Raw genomic sequence first — 21,651 nt, 5'->3', positions numbered from 1 at the left:
ATGCAAGAAATGTCATATATATATATATATATATATATATATATATATATATACAGTATATCAAAGAGTGTATGTGTATATATATATATATACTGTATATGCACACACACACATGTATGTATGTATGTGTATATAAATGTATGTATGTACAGTATGTGTGTGTGTGTGTGTATGTATATATATATATATACAGTATATATATGTATATGTATGTATGTGTGTGTGTGTGTGTGTATGTATATATATGTGTATATATATGTGTGTGTGTGTGTGTGTGTGTATATATATATATATATGAAATATTTTATTTAAAATTTTGAGAAAGTTGACCCTGCCACCAACTTTTATGTCATCATCCTTGCCAAAATTGCTTATTTTCTTCATGTTGAAACATCATTGATGTTTCTTAATAGGAAAGGTGAAAGAGATGAGTTTTGATCCAAAGGCCAAGATGCAGAGGCTGCAGGAGTTCTGGATCAGCAGGGCCAGTTCTGAACAGAGGAAGGGACGTGCGGGCAGAACTGGCCCGGGAGCCTGTTACCGCCTCTACTCTGAATCTGATTACGATGCTTTCGCCCCATATCCTGTTCCTGAGATCCACAGGGTGGCGCTAGACTCCCTCATCCTACAGGTGCTCTCTCACATCTGGAGGAACAAATCTTTGGTTTCATAAAAACTATGAAAAACTATGCTTTTATTTAATGAAGTCATGGGTCAATGGGCATAATCTTATCAGATAATTCTAATAATTGAGTGAGACACTGAACTAAGACATGTTTCAAATGATGTTTCTGCAGATGAAGAGCATGGGTCTGGGTGACCCTCGCACTTTTGCCTTCATAGACCCTCCTCCCGCTTCTAGTATTCAGACTGCAGTGATGTATCTGAAAGAACAGGGGGCGCTAGATGAACACGGGGAGCTCACTCCCATTGGCAGGCTGCTGGCTCAACTGCCTGTGGATGTGGTCATTGGTAAAGAACCCTTACCTGCTGTTTTGTGTGGTTAGTTGAGCTTGCTAATGTATTAATGGCATTGTAAATTCTCCTACTTGTGTTTGTCCAGGAAAAATGTTGGTTTTGGGTTCAGTCTTCAAGCTGGTGGAGCCGGTGTTGACAGTTGCCGCTGCGCTGAGTGTCCAGTCTCCATTTCTGCGCAGTGCTCAGCACAACCCTGACTGCTTCACCACTCGCCAGCCCCTGAACAGCAACCAGGGTGACCCCTTCACTCTGATGAACACCTTTAATGCCTGGGTGCAGGTCAGAGTTTAGGCCTCTTTGCCTGTTTAATTGTGTATCAGTGCTGGAGCCCTGCTTGAGCATTACTAAACTGAACTTGACATGATATATATTAGGGCTGTCAAAATCAGCATATTAGAATAATTTCTGAAGGATCATGTGACTCTGAAGACTGGAGTAATAATGCTGAAAATTCAGCTTTGCATCACAGGAATAAATTATATTTTAAAGTATATTAAAATCAAAAACCATTATTTTAAATTGCAATAATATTTCACAATATTACAGTTTGTTTCTTTATTTTTGGTCAAATAAATGCAGCCATGATGAGCAGAAGAGACTTCTTTAAAATCATAAAAAATATTACTCATCCCAAACTTTTGAACTGCAGTGTATAAGAGCTAAAACTTGCAATTCTAAAAAAAAAAAAGAAGATGTTAACTCAAAATCGCAAAATGTAGATTTACAAGAAATAAAGTCAGAATTGTGAGATTGGAAGACACAATGAACTTTTTGACCATTTTTTTTCATAGCAGAAGTGGGCTTCCATACTTTTAGTTCTTTTATTCCCTGCCTTTATAATGCATTATATGTAACACAGACATATAATGTAAAGCAGAATGGTGTTGATAAGCCAATAATAATCTCTAAATGGGCAGTGTTAAAATTATATACTGTTTTGTCTTAATAAATTACAAATAAAAAAACTAAAATCATGCTGTCTAAATGTAAAAGTTGTGGAAAATAGCCCTATTGTCTAATATATATCCAATATCAACAGGTGAAAGCAGACAGAGGAAGTGGCTCCAGAAAGTGGTGCAGAAGGAGAGGGCTGGAGGAACAGAGGCTTTATGAGATGGTCAACCTCAGACGACAGTTCAAAGTCAGCAGCTCTATATCTACGGTTTCCTCTGTTCTAACAGCTTTAGCTGCATTTGCCCATGTGACTGACCTTGACAGTGTCATCTGGTTTTTACAGGAGCTGCTGCGGACTCACGGTCTGCTGGAGGTGGATACGGGCGGCAGAACAGAGCCACAGGACCGAGCCCGGCGCAGAGAGAGACTTACGGAGAGACAGAAGCTCCACCAGCTGAAACGAGACCATGAGCTCCGGGAGAGCACCAAGAGGAAGGTTCTGCGCCTGGAGGAAGGACTGGAGGGAGACGCCCTGTCTGGGTCTGACGATGAGGCAGCAGGATCAAGCAAGAAGAGAAGAGATGATGCTGAACAGAATGTGGACATACAGGTGTGCCTCAGTTGATTTTGATTTTACAGCATAAGGGGGAAAGAAAAGAGAGAGCTAATCTAGATTCAACAGTTTACCTTATTCAATTCTTAAAGGGACAGTCCACCCAAAAATGAACATTCCGTCATCATTTACTCACCTTCATGTTGTTCCAAAGCTAATGACTTTCTTTCCTCCGTGGAACATAAAAGAAGATATTTAGCTTCCCATTGATTCTCCAGATCCCAACAATCTTCAGAATATCTTCTTCTGTGTTCTGTAGAAGAAAGACATGCATACAGGTTTGGAACAACGTGAGGGTGTTTATTTTTGGGTGAACTATCCCTTTAAGATAATATACAAAGTGACATGTATAGAAGTTCTAATAGTACAAAAGATTTCTGTTTCAGATCAATTCTGTTCTTTTGTTTATCAAAGGATCCTGTACCATGATTTTCACAAAAACATTAAGCAGCACAACTGTTCTCAACATTGATAATAATAAGGAATGTTTCTTGAGCATTAGATCAGCATATTAGAATGATTTCTGAAGGATCGTGTGACACTGAAGACTGGAGTAATGATGCTGAAAATACAGCTTTGCATCACAGGAATAAATTACATTTGAAAGTATATTAAAACCGAAAACCATTATTTTAAATTGCAATAATATTTCACAATATTACTGTTTTTATGGTATTTTTGATCAAATAAATGCAGCCTTGGTGAGTATAAGAGACTTCTTTCAAAAACGTCTTACCGACCCCAAACGTTTGAAGGGTAAATAAATAAAACATTAGACAAAACTATGAGCGAAATGTTTCATTAACCATGAAAATAATGTCACAATGTTTGATCCTTGAATTAAAAATAGGCTTTATTTTATTGTTGAAAAACATAATTTATTGTTTTGTTTTTCTTTTGATTTTAAGATGAAATGGGCTATGACCCAGGCTTTGTGAGATTCACTCCTTATTGGTTGTCTGGCTCTTACAGGAAGTCAAGTTCAAATTGCGTCACAATGTGAATGAGCTGCAGGAAGCTGCATATGCCAGTGCAGATCTGTCGTCACGGCAGCAGGCTCTGCTTAAACTGGTGCTGTGCCGCGGTCTTTACCCACAGCTGGCCATGCCAGATGAGCACAACGCAACCCGCAAAGACTCAGAGCAGGTAACGGCTAAAATACACACACTCACCCCCGGTTTCACAGACAAGGCTTAAGCCTAGTCCCAGACTAAAATGTAATTCTGAGCCGTTTCAACTGAAAGAAACTTGCACTGACTGATGCTAAATATATCAGTGCCTTTGTTTTGTCTCAAGATGCACACCAGTAATGTTTTTTCTAAGGCATGTTAGTAAAAATTACTTAAATGTCCTAATTGAACTATGGCCTAATCCTGGCTTAGTCTAAGCCCCGTCTGTGAAACCAGGACTCAGTCACACTTTCACATGTATGCACCGTAATATCAGGCAACTTCAGACAGTTTACATTTTTCACGTTTGTGTGTTAGGTGTTTCACACACGTAATAAACAAGGTGTTGTGGTCCACCCAACCAGTGTGTTTGCCAGTGACCCTGAAGTTCTGCACGTCCCCGAGCACGAGTCCAGCGAGTTTGGTACACGCTCCTTTTTGCAATAAGACGGGCATTGTGACGGACTCTGTCCTCCGTTTCACTGTTGTACTCTTACATTCTCTCTCTGTAGGTGCTGATAAAGGACAGAGCAACAGGCATCAGTTACTGGCTTTCGTTACTCTGCTAGAAACAAACAAGCCTTACGTCTCGAACTGTTTGCGGGTTCCAGCACTACAGGTCAGTGACAGCTTGAGACTAAAGTGACCATCAAATATATAATTTTTTTTGGGGGGGGGGGTTCATTATTTGCCGTTTCAACCAAGAAATACACTGAATTCACAAGTTGCCAGCATAATATTTTGGTACAAATCAGGCAGTAGATAGAGAGGACCCCTGCAGACCCTCATGTTACAGTTAATAAGTCTCTTAAAATATAAAATTTTTTAGAAAAAAAAATTTTATTCATCAAAGATTGACAAAAAAAAATGTGTTGTGGTTTCCACAGAAATATAAAGCAGTCTCTATAGTTTTTGTCATTTTTATATTTTATTTTATTTCTGTTAAAGTTAATTTTATTTCAAGCAATGAAAATGTGTTTATGGTTTTAGGCTTATTTAACTATTATAACCCTGCTATAAATAAAAATGTTAAATATGAAGAGTTCATTTGCAAAAACCGATAAACGCCACTTTCAGAAAAAATGAGCTGATTGCTGTGCATTATCCTCCACATATAGCGCGATCTGAACCCTAAACACGTTTTGTCAAAAAAGCCGGTTTTGTCCACTTTCAAGGCATCGCGAGTTCACGTTTTACTGCAGAAGCCGACAAGCGCCCTTGTTGTTTTTGAACAGAAGCCAATAAGTCCATTTTAGCGAATCAGGGTGCTGTATTCAGGTCAGGTGACAAGGCTACTTTCACTTTGAAAAGACGTGCTAGCTGAGAGAGTTTCGTCAAAGCTAACTAAATGTGATCAAGGATGGATAATTTCGACGAACTTGATGAACCTGTGATATCTTCTTCAGGGCGAAAAAGGAAAATAAAAGCTGAAATGTTTTCACAAACCTTGCAAAAGCAGCACGTTACAATGGTGAGGAAAAAGCTCTGTGTATTGCGTGTAATCACATCCATACAGTTTATGATCACAACAACAACAACGTTTGTCAGGCATCTACATTGTCATCTGAGGAGATTACAAAGATTAAACAAGTGTTTTTAAACTCTAAAACATGAAATGTGGAGTTATCTGCTTTTGCCAAAAAACAAACTTTTAATATGTAAGAAAAAAAAACATACTTTCAATGAACTTTAATTTAGTAAATTACCTGTATTTGTTTAAGTTATTATTACTTAATCAAAACAACCCAAATGCAGTTTGATATTACTTGGAATGCGCAATAAAAAAAACTTAATTTCTGAAAATAATTATCGGTTTATCGGTTTCTGCAAATGAAGTTATCGGTTTCTGCAAATTAACTCCTCATATATATGTTATACTATATTTTTGATCAAATAAATGCAGCTTTGCTGAGCATAAGAGACATCTTTCAAAAACATTTCAAAATCTTACCAGCCGGTAGTGCATGTTGCTAAGAACATTTTAGAGTCCTTTTTCTTTATCTTCTTGGACGCTCTTCTTGTCGCAGGCGCTGCTGCTGGTGGCCAGCTCTGTGGACAGTAATGCTGACTGCACGCGGGTGGTGGTGGACGGCTGGCTCGAGCTGGGCTTGACTGACGGAGCGCTGAAGGTGCTCTCCTCGGCCCTCAGTCTGCGGGGTGAATGGGAGAGGCTGCTTCAGGCTCAGCTCGGACATGGTTCGTCCACTGGACTCGGGGCAGGTGGGCCCAAAGTGTCCCGCAGAGAACTGGATAAGCTCAGTGAGGGACTCGTGCGGTTTCTGTTGTACACTGAGGTAACAAGGCAAACATATTAATGCATCTGTATTATTAATCTTGATCAAACACACGTGATAATCACTTTCTCTCTCATAGGTTAGTTACAGTCTGAGGCGTCTGACAGCACTGCAGTCTCAGAACCTGTACATCGGACCACAACTGGATCCGGATCTGTCTTCCGCTTCAGCTATGGGCTCTCTGTTTCCTGGAATGAAGGCCGAACCAGATCCCATTAAAGGAGGCCTACGTTTGTGCAGCTACTTTACCTACAACTGTCTGTGTGTGAGTGCTCTTTCTCTGACAGGATGTTTAAAACCCTTTCTTTCTGACAGTCCTCTAATAGCACCACTTCCTGTTTTTTAATGCGTGTCACGTAGGACTCTAAGGACCTGTACAGTGAATGTTTACGCAGTTTTTGGAGCTGCCCTCACTGTGACCTTTATATGCCCCTGACGCCCTTGGAGCGCATGCAACACGAGGCCACTTGTAGGCCGCCAGAGGAACAGCAGCCTGAGGAAGGTGAGCGGCTCATGAATCAGGCTCAGAATATGCTTGGATGTCTTGCTATGGAGTAACAACTTTTTAATGAATTTTAAAGCCTAAATACAATCGGCAGAAGAAAAACCTAAACATAGGATATAAACAAACTACACCACAGTAACCTGACTTCAATGTCACCACCATTAAAGCTTCTGACAACTCTTTCAGTCTTTATTATAAAAAAAACTAAAAACTTTTACCTGAAGAATATTTAGCAAGAGCATGATTACAAACACAGTAAGGCTGTTAAAGTGAATTAGTGAGAATATGAGTTTGCCTGTTCAGTGTGATGATGTTTAATGTCACTGACAACCTCTGTAGTCCCATTTAGCCACTTGTTAGCAACCACAAAAAAGTAAAAGCTTTAAGAAATCACAAGGTGGTATTACTGGTGTATTTCATGTCGGAGAATAGAACAGGAAAATATCTTTAACTTGAGTTCACCACAGATCTTATTTCGGACATTTAACTAAAAAACCCATTCCAAAAAGCCACTGACTTCAGGACGATAGAGTGGGAAGTGCTAAAATGCTAATTCATTTCCATGTTTTGGCTTACAAAAATACATCATCCCTGCAGCACTCTATTCTGTAAAGAACAGTGCCTTTTTCAACACATTTACAAAGTTTCTAAAATAGAAGTTTATAGTTTATTTAAAATGGCTAAAAATATACCAGTGCCGATTTCTAGACAACAGACTGGCCAAAAGCTGCAATAATGCTGATATACGTATATATATATATATGTAATGTTATTTAATTATGGAAAATGATACATGCGTTAAAAGCTGAAATAAATTAATGTAAAAAAGAATGTTTGCTCAGTATTCACAAAACCGTAAAAACATTTTCCATGTTTTTATCCAATAATTAGGCTGGCTGTAGATTTTGAAATGACTCAGCAGGTACATATATCGGCAATAATCTCTAAGTGGCCAAATATCAGCCATATGTATATATATATATAGGCTCAGCTCGGACATGGTTCGTCCACTGGACTCGGGGCAGGTGGGCCCAAAGTGTCCCGCAGAGAACTGGATAAGCTCAGTGAGGGACTCGTGCGGTTTCTGTTGTACACTGAGGTAACAAGGCAAACATATTAATGCATCTGTATTATTAATCTTGATCAAACACACGTGATAATCACTTTCTCTCTCATAGGTTAGTTACAGTCTGAGGCGTCTGACAGCACTGCAGTCTCAGAACCTGTACATCGGACCACAACTGGATCCGGATCTGTCTTCCGCTTCAGCTATGGGCTCTCTGTTTCCTGGAATGAAGGCCGAACCAGATCCCATTAAAGGAGGCCTACGTTTGTGCAGCTACTTTACCTACAACTGTCTGTGTGTGAGTGCTCTTTCTCTGACAGGATGTTTAAAACCCTTTCTTTCTGACAGTCCTCTAATAGCACCACTTCCTGTTTTTTAATGCGTGTCACGTAGGACTCTAAGGACCTGTACAGTGAATGTTTACGCAGTTTTTGGAGCTGCCCTCACTGTGACCTTTATATGCCCCTGACGCCCTTGGAGCGCATGCAACACGAGGCCACTTGTAGGCCGCCAGAGGAACAGCAGCCTGAGGAAGGTGAGCGGCTCATGAATCAGGCTCAGAATATGCTTGGATGTCTTGCTATGGAGTAACAACTTTTTAATGAATTTTAAAGCCTAAATACAATCGGCAGAAGAAAAACCTAAACATAGGATATAAACAAACTACACCACAGTAACCTGACTTCAATGTCACCACCATTAAAGCTTCTGACAACTCTTTCAGTCTTTATTATAAAAAAAACTAAAAACTTTTACCTGAAGAATATTTAGCAAGAGCATGATTACAAACACAGTAAGGCTGTTAAAGTGAATTAGTGAGAACATGAGTTTGCCTGTTCAGTGTGATGATGTTTAATGTCACTGACAACCTCTGTAGTCCCATTTAGCCACTTGTTAGCAACCACAAAAAAGTAAAAGCTTTAAGAAATCACAAGGTGGTATTACTGGTGTATTTCATGTCGGAGAATAGAACAGGAAAATATCTTTAACTTGAGTTCACCACAGATCTTATTTCGGACATTTAACTAAAAAACCCATTCCAAAAAGCCACTGACTTCAGGACGATAGAGTGGGAAGTGCTAAAATGCTAATTCATTTCCATGTTTTGGCTTACAAAAATACATCATCCCTGCAGCACTCTATTCTGTAAAGAACAGTGCCTTTTTCAACACATTTACAAAGTTTCTAAAATAGAAGTTTATAGTTTATTTAAAATGGCTAAAAATATACCAGTGCCGATTTCTAGACAACAGACTGGCCAAAAGCTGCAATAATGCTGATATACGTATATATATATATATGTAATGTTATTTAATTATGGAAAATGATACATGCGTTAAAAGCTGAAATAAATTAATGTAAAAAAGAATGTTTGCTCAGTATTCACAAAACCGTAAAAACATTTTCCATGTTTTTATCCAATAATTAGGCTGGCTGTAGATTTTGAAATGACTCAGCAGATCGGCAAATCGGCAATAATCTCTAAGTGGCCAAATATCAGCCATATGTATATATATATATATATATATATATATATATATATGTATGTATTACAACTTTAAAAAAATTACAAAAACAAAATTATTACAACTTTACAATTAAATTGAAAATGGAAAATATAAAATGAAAAATAATTCAGAATATTATGTTAAATATTATATTATTACTATTATAGCTATTATAATATCTTAATGATAATAAAATTACACTGATATATATATCAGTTGGTTTCTAATACAAATCATATTTAAATCTTCTCATGTCTTAGCAATAGTATTTTCACCCTTTATTTTGAAAATGCTCTAGATTTGCAATATCAGTCAATGTTTTTCTTTGTTTTCACAGAGTCTGACAGTGAAAAAACATCCTCATCATCTTCATCGTGTCTGACCAGGGCCTACCACTGTGACATCTGTAATAAAGACCTGACTCTCACCTCAACAGAGATCCTAAAACACAAGCGCCAGCACCTGTCCTGAGCTCTCACACGGGTACATGCTCACACTTTAAGACCTTTTCTGTCCATCCAGCTCTCCTGTGTTTATATTTTCTCCATTGCATTTTTAAATAAATGTGAAACTCAATAGAATTCTTCTACTTGCTTTCAATTGAGTTTAGTTGGGTTCTGGAATTGAATTTCACTGACTGAGGCGCCCCCTTGAGGACAATCAAGAATGTGCGTGGTGAAAATTGTCTCCGCCTACTGGTCACAGTTATGATTGAATGTATATCAAACAGAACTGTAAGGAATTGTCTGGCTCTTATTTCAAGAAAATATATGTATATTTTTTTTACATTATTTTCATGACAATCAAGGACATTCTCCTCCCATTTCTCTGTAGTTTGTAATGTGGACCACTGTAATACAAAATTGTATATTATTTAAATTACATGAATATATAGGTAGTGTTTGTTAACTATAATAATAAACAGATTTAAATTGAATTTTTATTGATTTTAATTTGAAAAATATTGACTGCACAGAACTTTCATTACTGTGTTTTGGGGGGGGAAGATTATTGTCATGAAAATATGAATTTACTTTTCTTTATGCAAAATATAAATTCTGAAAACGGGCCCGAAATATGACCTAGACATTTCTTCGTGAAATTCGCCCTGTTCCAACTGGATGTTTGAATGGAGCACAATGCACTATTGCTATCTTGTGCTTTAATACACCTGATATTGTGGTTATGAGTGAATGCTGAATGATGCCATCCCAGTATGAGTGTACATTATAATCACATGTAAACACGAATCAGAGTGCAAACTTTTCATTAAAATATAGAGTTAGGGTTTAATTAATGATACAAACCCACGATATGTAACACCTCAAAGCAGCAAATTGGCACAAAGTCAGAGAAGTAAGACAGCACAGAAAATAAAAACCCGTCTCCAAAAATAAATAAAGAATTAGAATAAATATCTCAATAAATATATAAACAGGTAATATTTTCCATTGATTACTTTTCAAACTAATAGACACATACATATTAAAATATGCACATTGGCAGAAATAAACAACCCGAAAAAGAAAATGAGTATTTAGGTATGTTGTTACTTAGAAATTATAGGTTATTGGTTAAATAAATCAAAAGGCACATTTATTAATAGGATGTATGACTAGGGCCCTCAAGGGTGGTCTCATCTCGCAAAGTTCTTTTTTCCAGTGCTATTTTTGGGGCTTTTTGTGTTTCCCTACTCATGTCTAATATTCTGCCCATAAAGAGTGAGTGAGAATGTGTGTGAGAGAATGTTTCACATCTTCAAAAATGGAGTCCAGATGCACAATGAAATACAATGCATGTGTGTAGATCGAATGGTCTAGTGGCTCATCTTGCTGTAAAAACCCTTTTCTTTTAAAGTGACTCTAATGAGCAGTTAATACAACATTGATGGAGAAACCATCAATGTGTTCCTAACTCAAAAATGGACTACAGGGCTGTGTCTGATTCCCTAACTCCTCATTACTAGCAGCGAGGTATGACAAGTTTAGGGGAGTTGAAATAGCAGCTTTGAGATATTTAAAGCAATGTTTCTTAACACTTTGAGGTCCAAACCGTTATGCCAGGCAGTGTTTGAACTGATTGGTCTAAATTCTTGTGTCCTTTAGCCAGACGACGAAGTTTTCAGCGTCAAGTCATTTGTCTGTCCGCAGTGAAAACAAAATATACTGTAATACAGTCAGAGGCAGTCAGAACATAGCTGATGTTTCTGGACCAATGGGATTTCACTGTGGGCGGGGCTACCCAGCACAACTCCACAGACAAAATGTCCTGTCACTTCGTTGCTCTGTTTAGGACACGGCTCAAAAGCACACGTGAGGAGCAGTGTTACTCGTTATAGTTAATGATTGAGTACTTCTCTTGTTTCCATACTGACAGATAAAGTTAAAATGTTGTGTCACACACAACAAGCCTTTGCTTTTTATTCTTTACTTCTTATTAATAACTAATTGCACTGTATTTTTGGTGGTGTGTTCAACTACATTTCAAGGCCTCGGTTCACATTTGCTGTGCAAATGTTCGGCAGATTCATGTCTAGATTATCTCTCCACTTTTTTTGGTCAAATATAGGCAACATTCTTGGTTGCTGGCAAGTTCAATACAACTGTAATCTTGACAGAAGAATGACATGTATGTGGTGAAAGTATGTATGTGGTTTTGGTGAAACTGCCCTCGATCAGACCGTTCACGTTCCCTGTTCTCAAACAACTAAAAGTGATACGACATCAAAATGTTCTCCTTCACAAATACGTTCTGGCCGAACGTGTGTGAAAAACCTACTGTAAAGACCATATACAAAACCTCACCACAGCACACAGTCCCCGAAATAAGTGTCTCTTTCTCTATCTGCCTTCCTCTCCACTGGACATTGAGGTAAAACTCAGTAACTTAGAGGTACGAGGGGAGTGTATTCATTAAATCAATTGCCAAAAAAATATCTTTCAATAGTTCAAGTAAAATAATATACTCAAAAAAGGTCTGATAACCATAGCTATAAACATTTTTCATCTCATTTTTCTCCCTAAATTAAATAAATAAAACCCAAGAGAAAAAAAACTAACAATTGTTTACACGTCACTGATCCCCATTCACTCCCCACCTCCCGGAGACGACCCCTGACCCCAACGACCAGCAAATCAGAAAGCGACCTTCCCGAACCCATGCACCCACCACGAGCGTGAAGGGTCCGAGCAGAGAAGAGCGGAATGCAGCAGACGGCCTCGGAGGGGGCGAGGGGATATTATCGTGAAGGTTTATGTAGGAGATCTGGCTCTACGGCTGTTCCTTTGAATGACGACAACGTCTTTGTGCTCCCGTCCCGTCACAATAAGCCCCGCCCACACGCCCTCCCCCCGGTTAGGCCTCATCGCACGGCCTTGTGCTTTCCTCCGCAGCAGCCACATCTCTCCCCACAGCGCAGGCATGCGTGCAGGGGCAGGTAGCAGCACATGCAGGGCACGAAAAGAGACAGTGCCAACAGCGCCATCCAGCGGGCGCAGCACAGCGGGTGCGGCCGCCGGCCCATCGAGTCCTCGCACGAGCACGGCTCCCAGAACTCGCCCTCGGAGTCCGACATGCAGTGGTAGAGCAGGCTCTCTGCGCACCACACACACGTCCACTGGCGCAGGCAGTGTAGTGCCGGGTCGGGAGCGTCCCGGCAGCGGCCCCGTCCGTTCTCTGAGGCGCTGAAGACGGAGCGGCAGTACACACAGCGTGACGAGCAAGAGGAGGATCCCTGCGGGCAGGAGCTGTCGTCGTCGGGCGAGATGGCTTCCCCTCCACTGCCCCCTCGCTTGCGAGTCCGAGAGCGGGGCGTGGCGAGCGAGGTGTGGATGCAGCAGGGAGAGGGCGAGCCTTTGCCCGTCTCCTGCGGGGAGCTGCTGGCCGACGGCACTCCCGGCACGGCGTTGGGCATGCAGGTGGGCGAAGAGTTGAGCTGGGAGCCTTTGGTGTCCAGCATGACGGTGACCTCGCAGCCTGTGGTGCCCACGCCGGCCAGTTCCTTCTCAAAGCGCACCACGCAAAGCTCCGACTTGTCCTGGCTGCCGCCCACCACCACCACGCCCCCTGTCAGCCCGCCCACCTTGGTCCGTGTAGCACCGTTTATCATGAATACATTTCAAGAAAGAAAATAGTAGTTCACATTAGGCACATTAGCAATATCCTTGCATGGCATCATCATCTTCACTGCACTGGTACATTTAGCAGCCATAACAACAGCGTTATTTGGCTTTAAAACTAAAGTATATTAAAGTATATTAAAGGGGTCATATGATGCGATTTCAATTTTTCCTTTCTCTTTGATGTGTTACAAGCTCTTGGTGCATAAAGATCTGTAAAGTTGCCATAAAATACTTTTCACAAATGCAAAACACAATCCACAGATGTACAACTGTGTACACAATTTTTGAATGTTTAAGATTCACGAGTTTATCAGGGGCTGTGAATGTGAATCGCTCTGGATTTGTGTGTATATTTTGAGACCAGCGAACTACTGCCAGCGGGACACTCGTACTCTTTAGCCAATCAGATTTGAGCCTGTCTGTCGACCAATCATAACCCACTCTGGGCGTGTTCATCATAGACATAATAAATAGCTAGACGCCTCATTGGCCGCTTTGAGCCGTTGCTGCGATACGTCAACGCGTCCGCCATGTTTGTGAGGGCAAGACTGCCTTAAACATAAATGCAGGTAAACGGAGGAGCTGCGGTTTTTCTGGATAAAAAAACGCTAACGGTTACATTTATCAACCGCTTTCAGAGGTTTGTGATCTACATGGAGTTAAAAATAACTCTGCCTCCAGTTACAGTGGGGCAAATAAGTATTTGATACACTGCTGATTTTTCAAGTTTTCCCACTTACAAAGAATGGAGAGATCTGTAATTTTCATCGTAGGTACACCTCAACTGTGAGAGACCGAATCAAAAAAAAAAATCCAGAAAATAACATTGTATGATTTTTTTAATAATTAATTTCCATTTTATTGCATGAAATAAGTATTTGATCACCTACCAACCAGCAAGAATTCTAGCTCTCACAGACCTGTTAGTTTGTCTTTAAGAAGCCCTCCTATCCTCCACTCATTACCTGTATTAATTGCACCTGTTTGAACTTGTTACCTGTATAAAAGACACCGGTCCACACACTCAATCAATCAGACTCCAACCTCTCCACTATGGGCAAGACCAAAGAGCTGTCTAAGGACACCAGGGACAAAATTGTAGACCTGCACAAGGCTGGGATGGGCTACAGGAAAATAGGCAAACAGCTTGGTGAGAAGGCAACAATTGTTGGCGCAATTATTAGAAAATGGAAGAAATTCAAGATGACTGTCAATCTCCCTCGGACTGGGGCTCCATGCAAGATCTCGCCTCGTGGAGTATCAATGATCCTGAGAAAGGTGAGGGATCAGCCTAGAACTACACGGGAGGACCTGGTCAATGACCTGAAGAGAGCTGGGACCACAGTCTCAACGGTTACCATTAGTAACACACTACACCGTCATGGATTAAAATCCTGCAGCGTGGGCAAGGTCCCCCTGCTCAAGCCAGCACATGTCCAGGCCCGTCTGAAGTTTGCCAAAGACCATCTGGATGATCCAGAGGAGGCATGGGAGAAGGTCATGTGGTCAGAGGAGACCAAAATAGAAGTTTTTGGTATAAACTCCACTCGACGTGTTTGGAGGAAGAAGAAGAATGAGTATAATCCCAAGAACACCATCCCAACCGTGAAGCATGGGGGTGGAAACATCATGCTTTGGGGGTGCTTTTCTGCAAAGGGGACAGGACGACTGCACCGTATTGAGGGGAGGATGGATGGGGCCATGTATTGCGAGATTTTGGGCAACAACCTCCTTCCCTCAGTAAGAGCATTGAAGATGGGTTGTGGCTGGGTCTTCCAGCATGACAATGACCCCAAACACACAGCCAGGGCAACTAAGGAGCGGCTCCGTAAGAAGCATTTCAAGGTCCTGGAGTGGCCTAGCCAGTCTCCAGACCTGAACCCAATAGAAAATCTATGGAGGGAGCTGAAACTCCATGTTGCCCAGCGACAGCCCCAAAACCTGAAAGATCTGGAGAACACCTGTATGGAGGAGTGGGCCAAAATCCCTGCTGCAGTGTGTGCAAACCTGGTCAAGAACTACAGGAAGCGTCTGACCTCTGTAATTGTAAACAAAGGTTTCTGTACCAAATATTAAGTTCTATTTTTCTATTGTATCAAATACTTATTTCATGCAATAAAATGGAAATTAATCATTAAAAAATCATATGTTATTTTCTGGAATTTCTTTTTTGATTCGGTCTCTCACAGTTGAGGTGTACCTACGATGAAAATTACAGATCTCTCCATTCTTTGTAAGTGGGAAAACTTGAAAAATCGGCAGTGTATCAAATACTTATTTGCCCCACTGTACCTACATCACTAAGTGGGAAGATTTGCGTAACACTGCGCAAATGTTCACACAAAGAAAGAAGGTGTAACTTTTATTCTCGCTGTCGTATTGTTGCTGCTGCCATGTTGTGAAGACGCGTGTGTGTTTGTGTTCTGTGTTTCGTTGTGAAAGTGAAACTACTTTGTTTGGTCTTCCAAAAGAGGACGATATCCGCTTCGTCATGCCTGGAGCTGATCCGTGCTGGTCGCTGAGGAAATACATCAACTTCCGCTGTGGATCGCCGGATTGGCTTTCACCGTGGACGAAGCGAAGTCCAGCCCGGGGTAGTCACATGTGGTTGCCGCAAGCCCACCGGACGCTCCTTCGTCGAATCCGCCAGCCGCGCCATTCTCAAGCCCACCCGCCACCGCTCATCCAAGCCGGCCTCCGCTCACTTTAGGCCTCCGGCCTCCGCTCACTCTAGCCCGCCGTGTGTGATGCTGTGTTCAAATGTGTGATGTCGTTTTGAAAGCGAAACTACTTTGTTTGGCCTTCCAAAAGAGGACACGACTAGAAATCAGTGGTTAAGTTGTATTTACAACACTGTTCCAGAACAGTTCAACCCAAATATTCAGATGTGTGCAGCACATTTTATGGAGGACTGTGTCCTGATCCTGGGAGAGTAGACTACAATGCCGGCTGTTCTGACTCACAGTCTATAAGTACGTTTTTTATATTTAAAGGATTTGCCACTGACGATTCAAACGCGAGTTTTGAGCAGTGTAGAGTAGCGCTTGTTGTTTGTCATTTCTCCGATCACAAATGCAGACATGGGCTTTATGTATACGTGGCGCGATGCAACGCAACGCGTAAAAAGACAGTATAAGTCATTATAATCCATAATTATGTCCCCACTGGATGCAACAAATGCCTTGTTTATAATGGGTTTTAATGTTTTTGTCTCGTCGCTCCGGCCGGACAGGGCATCACAGTATGGTGAGGGGCGTAACATTTCCGTCACACGCTTGAGGTATTCGGCCAATCAACGCACTGGATAGCTGGCCAATCACAGCACACCTTGCTTTTCAGACCGATGAGCTTTGTAAAAATCGACACGTTTCAGAAAGGCGGGGCATAGAGGAGAAACAATAATGTACAGTATGTGGAAAATAATGTGTTTTTTGAAACTTAAACCACATTTCATTGCACCAAATACACCAAATAATGTTCTTTTTAGCAACATCATATGACCCCTTTAAAATCTTTCATTCCAGCTTCCTGTTCACTAACTTTTGCTGCTTCTGTACCTCTGTCCAGCTTCTCAAGGACACTTTGAAGCCCCCTCTCGAAGGAGATGGCGTCAGCTGGGCTCTGGAAGGTCAGACCAAACTTTCTCTCCTCCACACGCCAGTGATGGAAGATGGGGTTCACCTTGTTGTAGACCAGACCCTTTTGAATGGCACATTCCAGCACAGGCTGCACGAAAAAAGAGGCGAGTCACTCGCGGGCCACTCATGAGGGCAACTACCAAATTACCACAACTACCAGGACTGTCAGGCTGAGGGAACATCAATGCACTCAAAGACAGGCATGAACACACACGCACACACTCACTGCTCGATCGCGTAGCCGTTCTCCACGTATGACGTACTCTCTCCGCCCACGACCTTCAGAGCTCCGCCCCTTACAAATGACCACATGACTGAGGCCGCCACCTCCAAGGGGCACCCAGCCACCACTAGAATCGTCACGTGTCATCACCACCGCTCGGACACGCACACTGTTAGGGAAGTGAAAGCAGTGAGTGCTCTAGCCAACTGAGTGCAAACAAACACACACACACACACACACCCACACACAAACACAGACTTTGAGACAAAGGCAATTAAAGAAGAAAATACAACTATCAGTATAAAATATTAAAATAGCCTCAAAATGAAGGAAACTGAGAATTGATAGAGAAAAGACAAAGATGCAGTGTGAAGATGTGTAAGGATGTACTATTATTGGCCTGCAATTTCCACTGAAATGATGATGTTCGTAAACCATTTTGCTTGTAATCTTTCTAGACATATTTCCAAGTGAAACTGAATATTCAGTGAGAATAAAGGTAAGATGGTACATTGGATTTTATCCATTTGAAGTTTATTAGATCATGAAAAGTGGACGTTAATGTGGTTGGGCATCATAAAAAAAAGGATGTTTCGCATTACATCTGTAAAAGAGATTACAAAAGCAAACATTTTATTAATAGAAATAGCGTGCACTGATGAACATGGCCACATCAAAGAACATGCATTCAAATGTAAATAAGTTAAGTTTTGATTTCATGATAACTGAAATTTTGGAAGTACTTAGTAGTGAAATGCCTTCTACAATCTTCCTTTTTATCAATGTTGAAGACTTAAAGCCAGCCAGTTCGAGCCAATTGCAACCAGGTTTGTCTGGAGATCGGGGATTTGGGAGGGAAACGCACCTCACAGACTTTTGCTACATTAAAGTTGATGTGATGGTCACAGCTAGCAGCAGGCACATGAATGGAGGGGAGGGGATGAAACATGTTTGGCTCTTTTCCCTGCCCACGCCATGATGATGATGTTAGTCCAAATGAAGAGTCATTTCAGAGGTGGAGCAAGTTATTATAATTTGATACAATATTACTCATTTTGAATCAAAGTGTACTTATGAGTGGCCCGTAACATACATTTAACATGCAGTAAATATGGTTAATTTTTATGCTGATGTTAAAGGTGCGACTGATTTGATTTCACCCCCTTTGACAACATTCACCAGATTTAGGCAAATTCCAAATGGCTCTTTTGCGCTTTGGGAAGGGGACGCCATTTGTAGGGAAGCGCCATTCACGAAGGGCCCTTCCAGAAGTCTGAAGGGAACATGCGATGGTCACTTCACGGGAGTGATTTCAGTTTTCATGTGATCTTTGGTTAGTAGATCTTACGATGCTTTTTAAAGCAAATTTGGGGTTGATTTCCACTTCACATACAAACGTAAGTAGAAAAGGCTAATTCAAATACAAAATATTTTTTGTCAGTGGTAGATATGATTTAAGACGGTCGTGTAAGCAATATAATATTAAACAATATTTGAATAAAATAAGAAGAAGAAATATTTATTTGCATCAACTGATGGAGTGCTGAATGCTGCACACACGCGCAGCATTGTCAAGGTAACATTTGGTCAGTCATTTCCTTCGCCAAGGGAGTTCCAAACGCTTTAGAGACAGTAATGCTTTACAACCTTCAAAGAACACATTTCAAGGGCTCTGCCCTTCAAAGGGAATAGGGCACAGGGATGCTCACTTCCGTTTGGAATTCGCCCTTAGCTAATGAAATTGACACGCCCCCTTTCCAAAGCCCCGCCCCCTGCAAACCAGGGCTGCGTTCAGCCCTGACAAAAACGGTGCAAAGCGTTTTTTAAACGGAAACGGTGGTGCGTTGGACACCCTGTTCTGATGACGCAAGAGTTGCAACTATGGCATTCTTTGTGTTCTTTTTGAAGAATTTTCGGAGCCTGATGAAATCAGTATAAATACGTGTTTAATACTGCAAAATACACTCGATGGTACAGTCACTGCCCTTGCCGTCCAGAATAAAAGAGAACATCCCAATCAAATGAAGGGATTTGTGCAAACTGTGGTTCCTAATTATTGTGATCCAACATTTGCCTCGCACTTCAAGATGAAAAGACAAACAGGTGAAGGATAATCCACTTCTTACCTCCGAGACTGTGTTATGATCTATATGACCTTATTATTGTTATTGTGAGTATTCGGCTTATCATCATTGCTGATCGCTGTTGTTGTGCTATTGTAATATTTACCATTATATAATCAGAGCGGTATAGAAAAGTTTATGAAAGTGTCACGCCATAATGCAATAGCAAAACATATAAATATGTATAGTATTTTTATGTTACATTAATCAGTGTCTAGCACACCTTCCAAAGGAAAGGATATGGACCAGAAGACATTGCAATTACTAAATGATATTTAGACAGACTTAAAAAAGAAGTTCCAGATCTATACTTACGCTCTTATTAGTTCAGTTATTTTGCCTTTAATGTAAATAAGCATGTGCAAACAATATACTTGCTCTTGTGAATCTATCTGGATGTTAATTACATTGTGCGAGCTGTCTAGTTTATATACATGCTGCAGCTGATTGGGCTGACATGTTTGACACAGCCACCAAACAAGAGAAAACGCGTCTCAAACCCCGTTGCACACCGTTTCCAGGAAACGTTCAAACCGGAAACCGTAGCAAAACGGTGCACAGCGGTTTGAGCTTGAACTGGCCCCTGAACTCGCAGAAGACCGACAGGCTGAGAACGTTTCTGATTCGCGAAATAAAGGTGGGTCCTCCCCCGAATAGTTTCGCTGTGACAGAGACAGCTGTGATTTATTTGGACGCCCATTTGAGTGATATCTGTCAGGTGACATGGACATTTCATGCGTGGGCTTAACTTTAATAATATCATGTAGGCTACTGTAAGTGCTACATATGTGAACTAGACGCGGGGATACAGGAGAATGTTGATTGATTTCTTGAGGCGTGGTTGCAAGCAATGGTCTGTGTTCAATCACAACGTCACGTGTGCTTTGTGTTGTATTCCCTAAGCTACAGGTTCAGTCCAGAATACATAAACAGTGCAAGCATTATAACAATGAGAGGAAACAGCGCGATTTCTTTTAATGGACGGTCACGTGGGCGAGGAACATCTAATCGACACTTTCAGCGCTCTCGCGCGTTTACAGCCATTCCGTGGAAAAGTCTTTCATATAGTCCGATATAAAACAACAGAGGACATAATGGCTCCATGTGTTCATATGAGGGAGTAGCACAGCGAAGGGAATCGTAAATAAACCAATGGCCTGCGGGGACTGAGATGTGTGGAGAGGATGAGGGAGAGGATGGGAGATGAAGAGTGGAGATGTATCAATGAACGCGCCCGTTCGCCATGCAAGGCCCTCAGAGCGGGTTTCCAGTCCGACAAGCTCCAATACAATAAACGCTATGAAATCACATCCATTTTGATTCACAGCCCCGTTTGTGTTATTGTTAATAACGGTGTCTGTTATTATAAGCCATTGCGCCACGCGCACTCATTCGTTCATCCCGCTGTTTATGAATGGATAAAAGCACATATATGCTTCAGCACGGCAAATTCAATGAGCAGATGAGTGGGTGAAAGCAGGATATGGACAAGAAGAAGAAGAAGAGAAGCGCTGGGGGGAGGGGAGACATGAAGAGGAAGAGGAGGAGGAGGAGGAGGAGGAGGGGGGTGAGAGAAAAATCACATTTCATTCATAAAGTTTGGCTTTAAAAATCATAATGAAACTCGAGACGCGTTGATAAAAGCATCCCCCTCCGCCTCCACCCCGCCAGTGTGCTCCCGACGCCAGAAAACTCCCCAGATTTCGCCGATTTGGATCGACACGTTTTATAATCGACGGATGTATTTGGTGGTTATACGCGGAGCCTCCACACACACCATCCTCGAGACAACAAGCCGTCTCTTACTGCGCGCGGTGTTCGTCTTTCACGCGATTCTATATAGTGCACTTCAGCTGAGGCCCGTTCTCTGGCGTTATTCATCAAATGTTGGATGTCTGTGGAGAATATGGTGTTCAGTGTTGATAGCCATAGCTGCGTAATACTAGTGTTTATGAGCAGCTAACATCAGATGGTCTGGCGCGTGAGCATCTTACAGTCCATTAGAGGTGCTGCAAATCAATCAGATTGTTCAGCTCAAAGAAAAATGCATGGACTTACTCGCCCTCCATGGCTCGGTGTTGCCCGCCGCTTCGAGCTGGCTGCCCCCCGGTCTCTCGTCTTTTTTATTCCCCTTCTTCCCGAGCACACACACACACACACACTCGCGCGCGCGTTCTCACACACACACACACACGCGCGCGCGCGCGCGTTCTCACACTCTCGCTCACATACGCACACGCACACGGTCTCTCGTTCACTCACTCCTTGTGCTCGCTGCTCTCATCTTCTCGTCTTTCTCTGTCCACCTTCATATGGTTGGGCTCGAGGATGCAGCAGCCATTTTCCACCGGCAGCAGCATCATCATCATCATCATCGTCCTCCCTCTCTCTCTCGCTCCCTCCGTCCCTACCTCCCTTCCTCTCTCTCTCTCAATCACTCCCTCCCTATCTCTCTCTCTCTCTCTCTCTCTCTCTCTCTCTCTCTCTCTCTATTACAGCACCTCTCACACACTCATATT

The 21,651-nt window shown here is 41.6% G+C and overlaps 2 protein-coding genes across 6 annotated transcripts in view; one reads left to right on the top strand and one right to left on the bottom strand.

The window, feature by feature from the left end:
• Positions 1-16,797, top strand: part of LOC107565092 (DEAH (Asp-Glu-Ala-His) box polypeptide 34) — a 22,107-nt gene extending 5,310 nt beyond the window's left edge. For 3 of the 5 annotated variants that reach the window (XM_016250289.1, XM_016250288.1, XM_016250287.1), the window contains exons 6-18: positions 414-631; positions 798-972; positions 1,064-1,257; positions 2,018-2,119; positions 2,216-2,482; positions 3,458-3,631; positions 3,973-4,078; positions 4,167-4,273; positions 5,682-5,834; positions 7,439-7,552; positions 7,632-7,817; positions 7,913-8,054; positions 9,365-9,766. In XM_016250289.1, coding sequence (XP_016105775.1) covers positions 414-631; positions 798-972; positions 1,064-1,257; positions 2,018-2,119; positions 2,216-2,482; positions 3,458-3,631; positions 3,973-4,078; positions 4,167-4,273; positions 5,682-5,834; positions 7,439-7,552; positions 7,632-7,817; positions 7,913-8,054; positions 9,365-9,498 — 2,072 coding nt within the window. In that variant the 3' untranslated portion in view covers positions 9,499-9,766. Of the gene's footprint in view, positions 1-413; positions 632-797; positions 973-1,063; positions 1,258-2,017; positions 2,120-2,215; positions 2,483-3,457; positions 3,632-3,972; positions 4,079-4,166; positions 4,274-5,681; positions 5,949-6,027; positions 6,214-6,308; positions 6,451-7,438; positions 7,553-7,631; positions 7,818-7,912; positions 8,055-9,364; positions 9,769-16,715 lie in introns of those variants that run through there. The other 2 variants (XM_016250290.1, XM_016250291.1) reach the window with 2 other exon arrangements.
• LOC107565099 (sprouty-related, EVH1 domain-containing protein 2-like) lies at positions 10,226-21,320 on the bottom strand. The gene is made up of 4 exons (XM_016250298.1): positions 21,191-21,320; positions 17,013-17,178; positions 16,689-16,874; positions 10,226-13,129 (listed from the first exon to the last, which is right to left on the bottom strand). The coding sequence occupies exons 1-4, from the start codon at positions 21,199-21,201 to the stop codon at positions 12,389-12,391; spliced, it is 1,104 nt and encodes a 367-aa protein (XP_016105784.1). The 5' UTR covers positions 21,202-21,320; the 3' UTR covers positions 10,226-12,388.
• Between the last annotated feature and the right edge of the window lie 331 nt (positions 21,321-21,651).

Source organism: Sinocyclocheilus grahami, unplaced genomic scaffold (assembly GCF_001515645.1).
Source record: "Sinocyclocheilus grahami isolate Dianchi unplaced genomic scaffold, SAMN03320097.WGS_v1.1 scaffold981.1, whole genome shotgun sequence".
Lineage (NCBI taxonomy): Eukaryota > Metazoa > Chordata > Actinopteri > Cypriniformes > Cyprinidae > Sinocyclocheilus > Sinocyclocheilus grahami.
This window is presented reverse-complemented; position numbering and strand designations above follow the sequence as displayed.

What these genes read in the sequence shown, in the direction of transcription:
- LOC107565099 (XM_016250298.1), bottom strand. An exon ending in AACGGCTACGCGATCGAGCA is followed by an intron (nt 16,875 to 17,012) that starts GTGAGTGTGTGC and finishes TTTTTCGTGCAG; the next exon opens with CCTGTGCTGGAATGTGCCAT. An exon ending in GAGGTACAGAAGCAGCAAAA is followed by an intron (nt 13,130 to 16,688) that starts GTTAGTGAACAG and finishes GTATTCATGATA; the next exon opens with AACGGTGCTACACGGACCAA.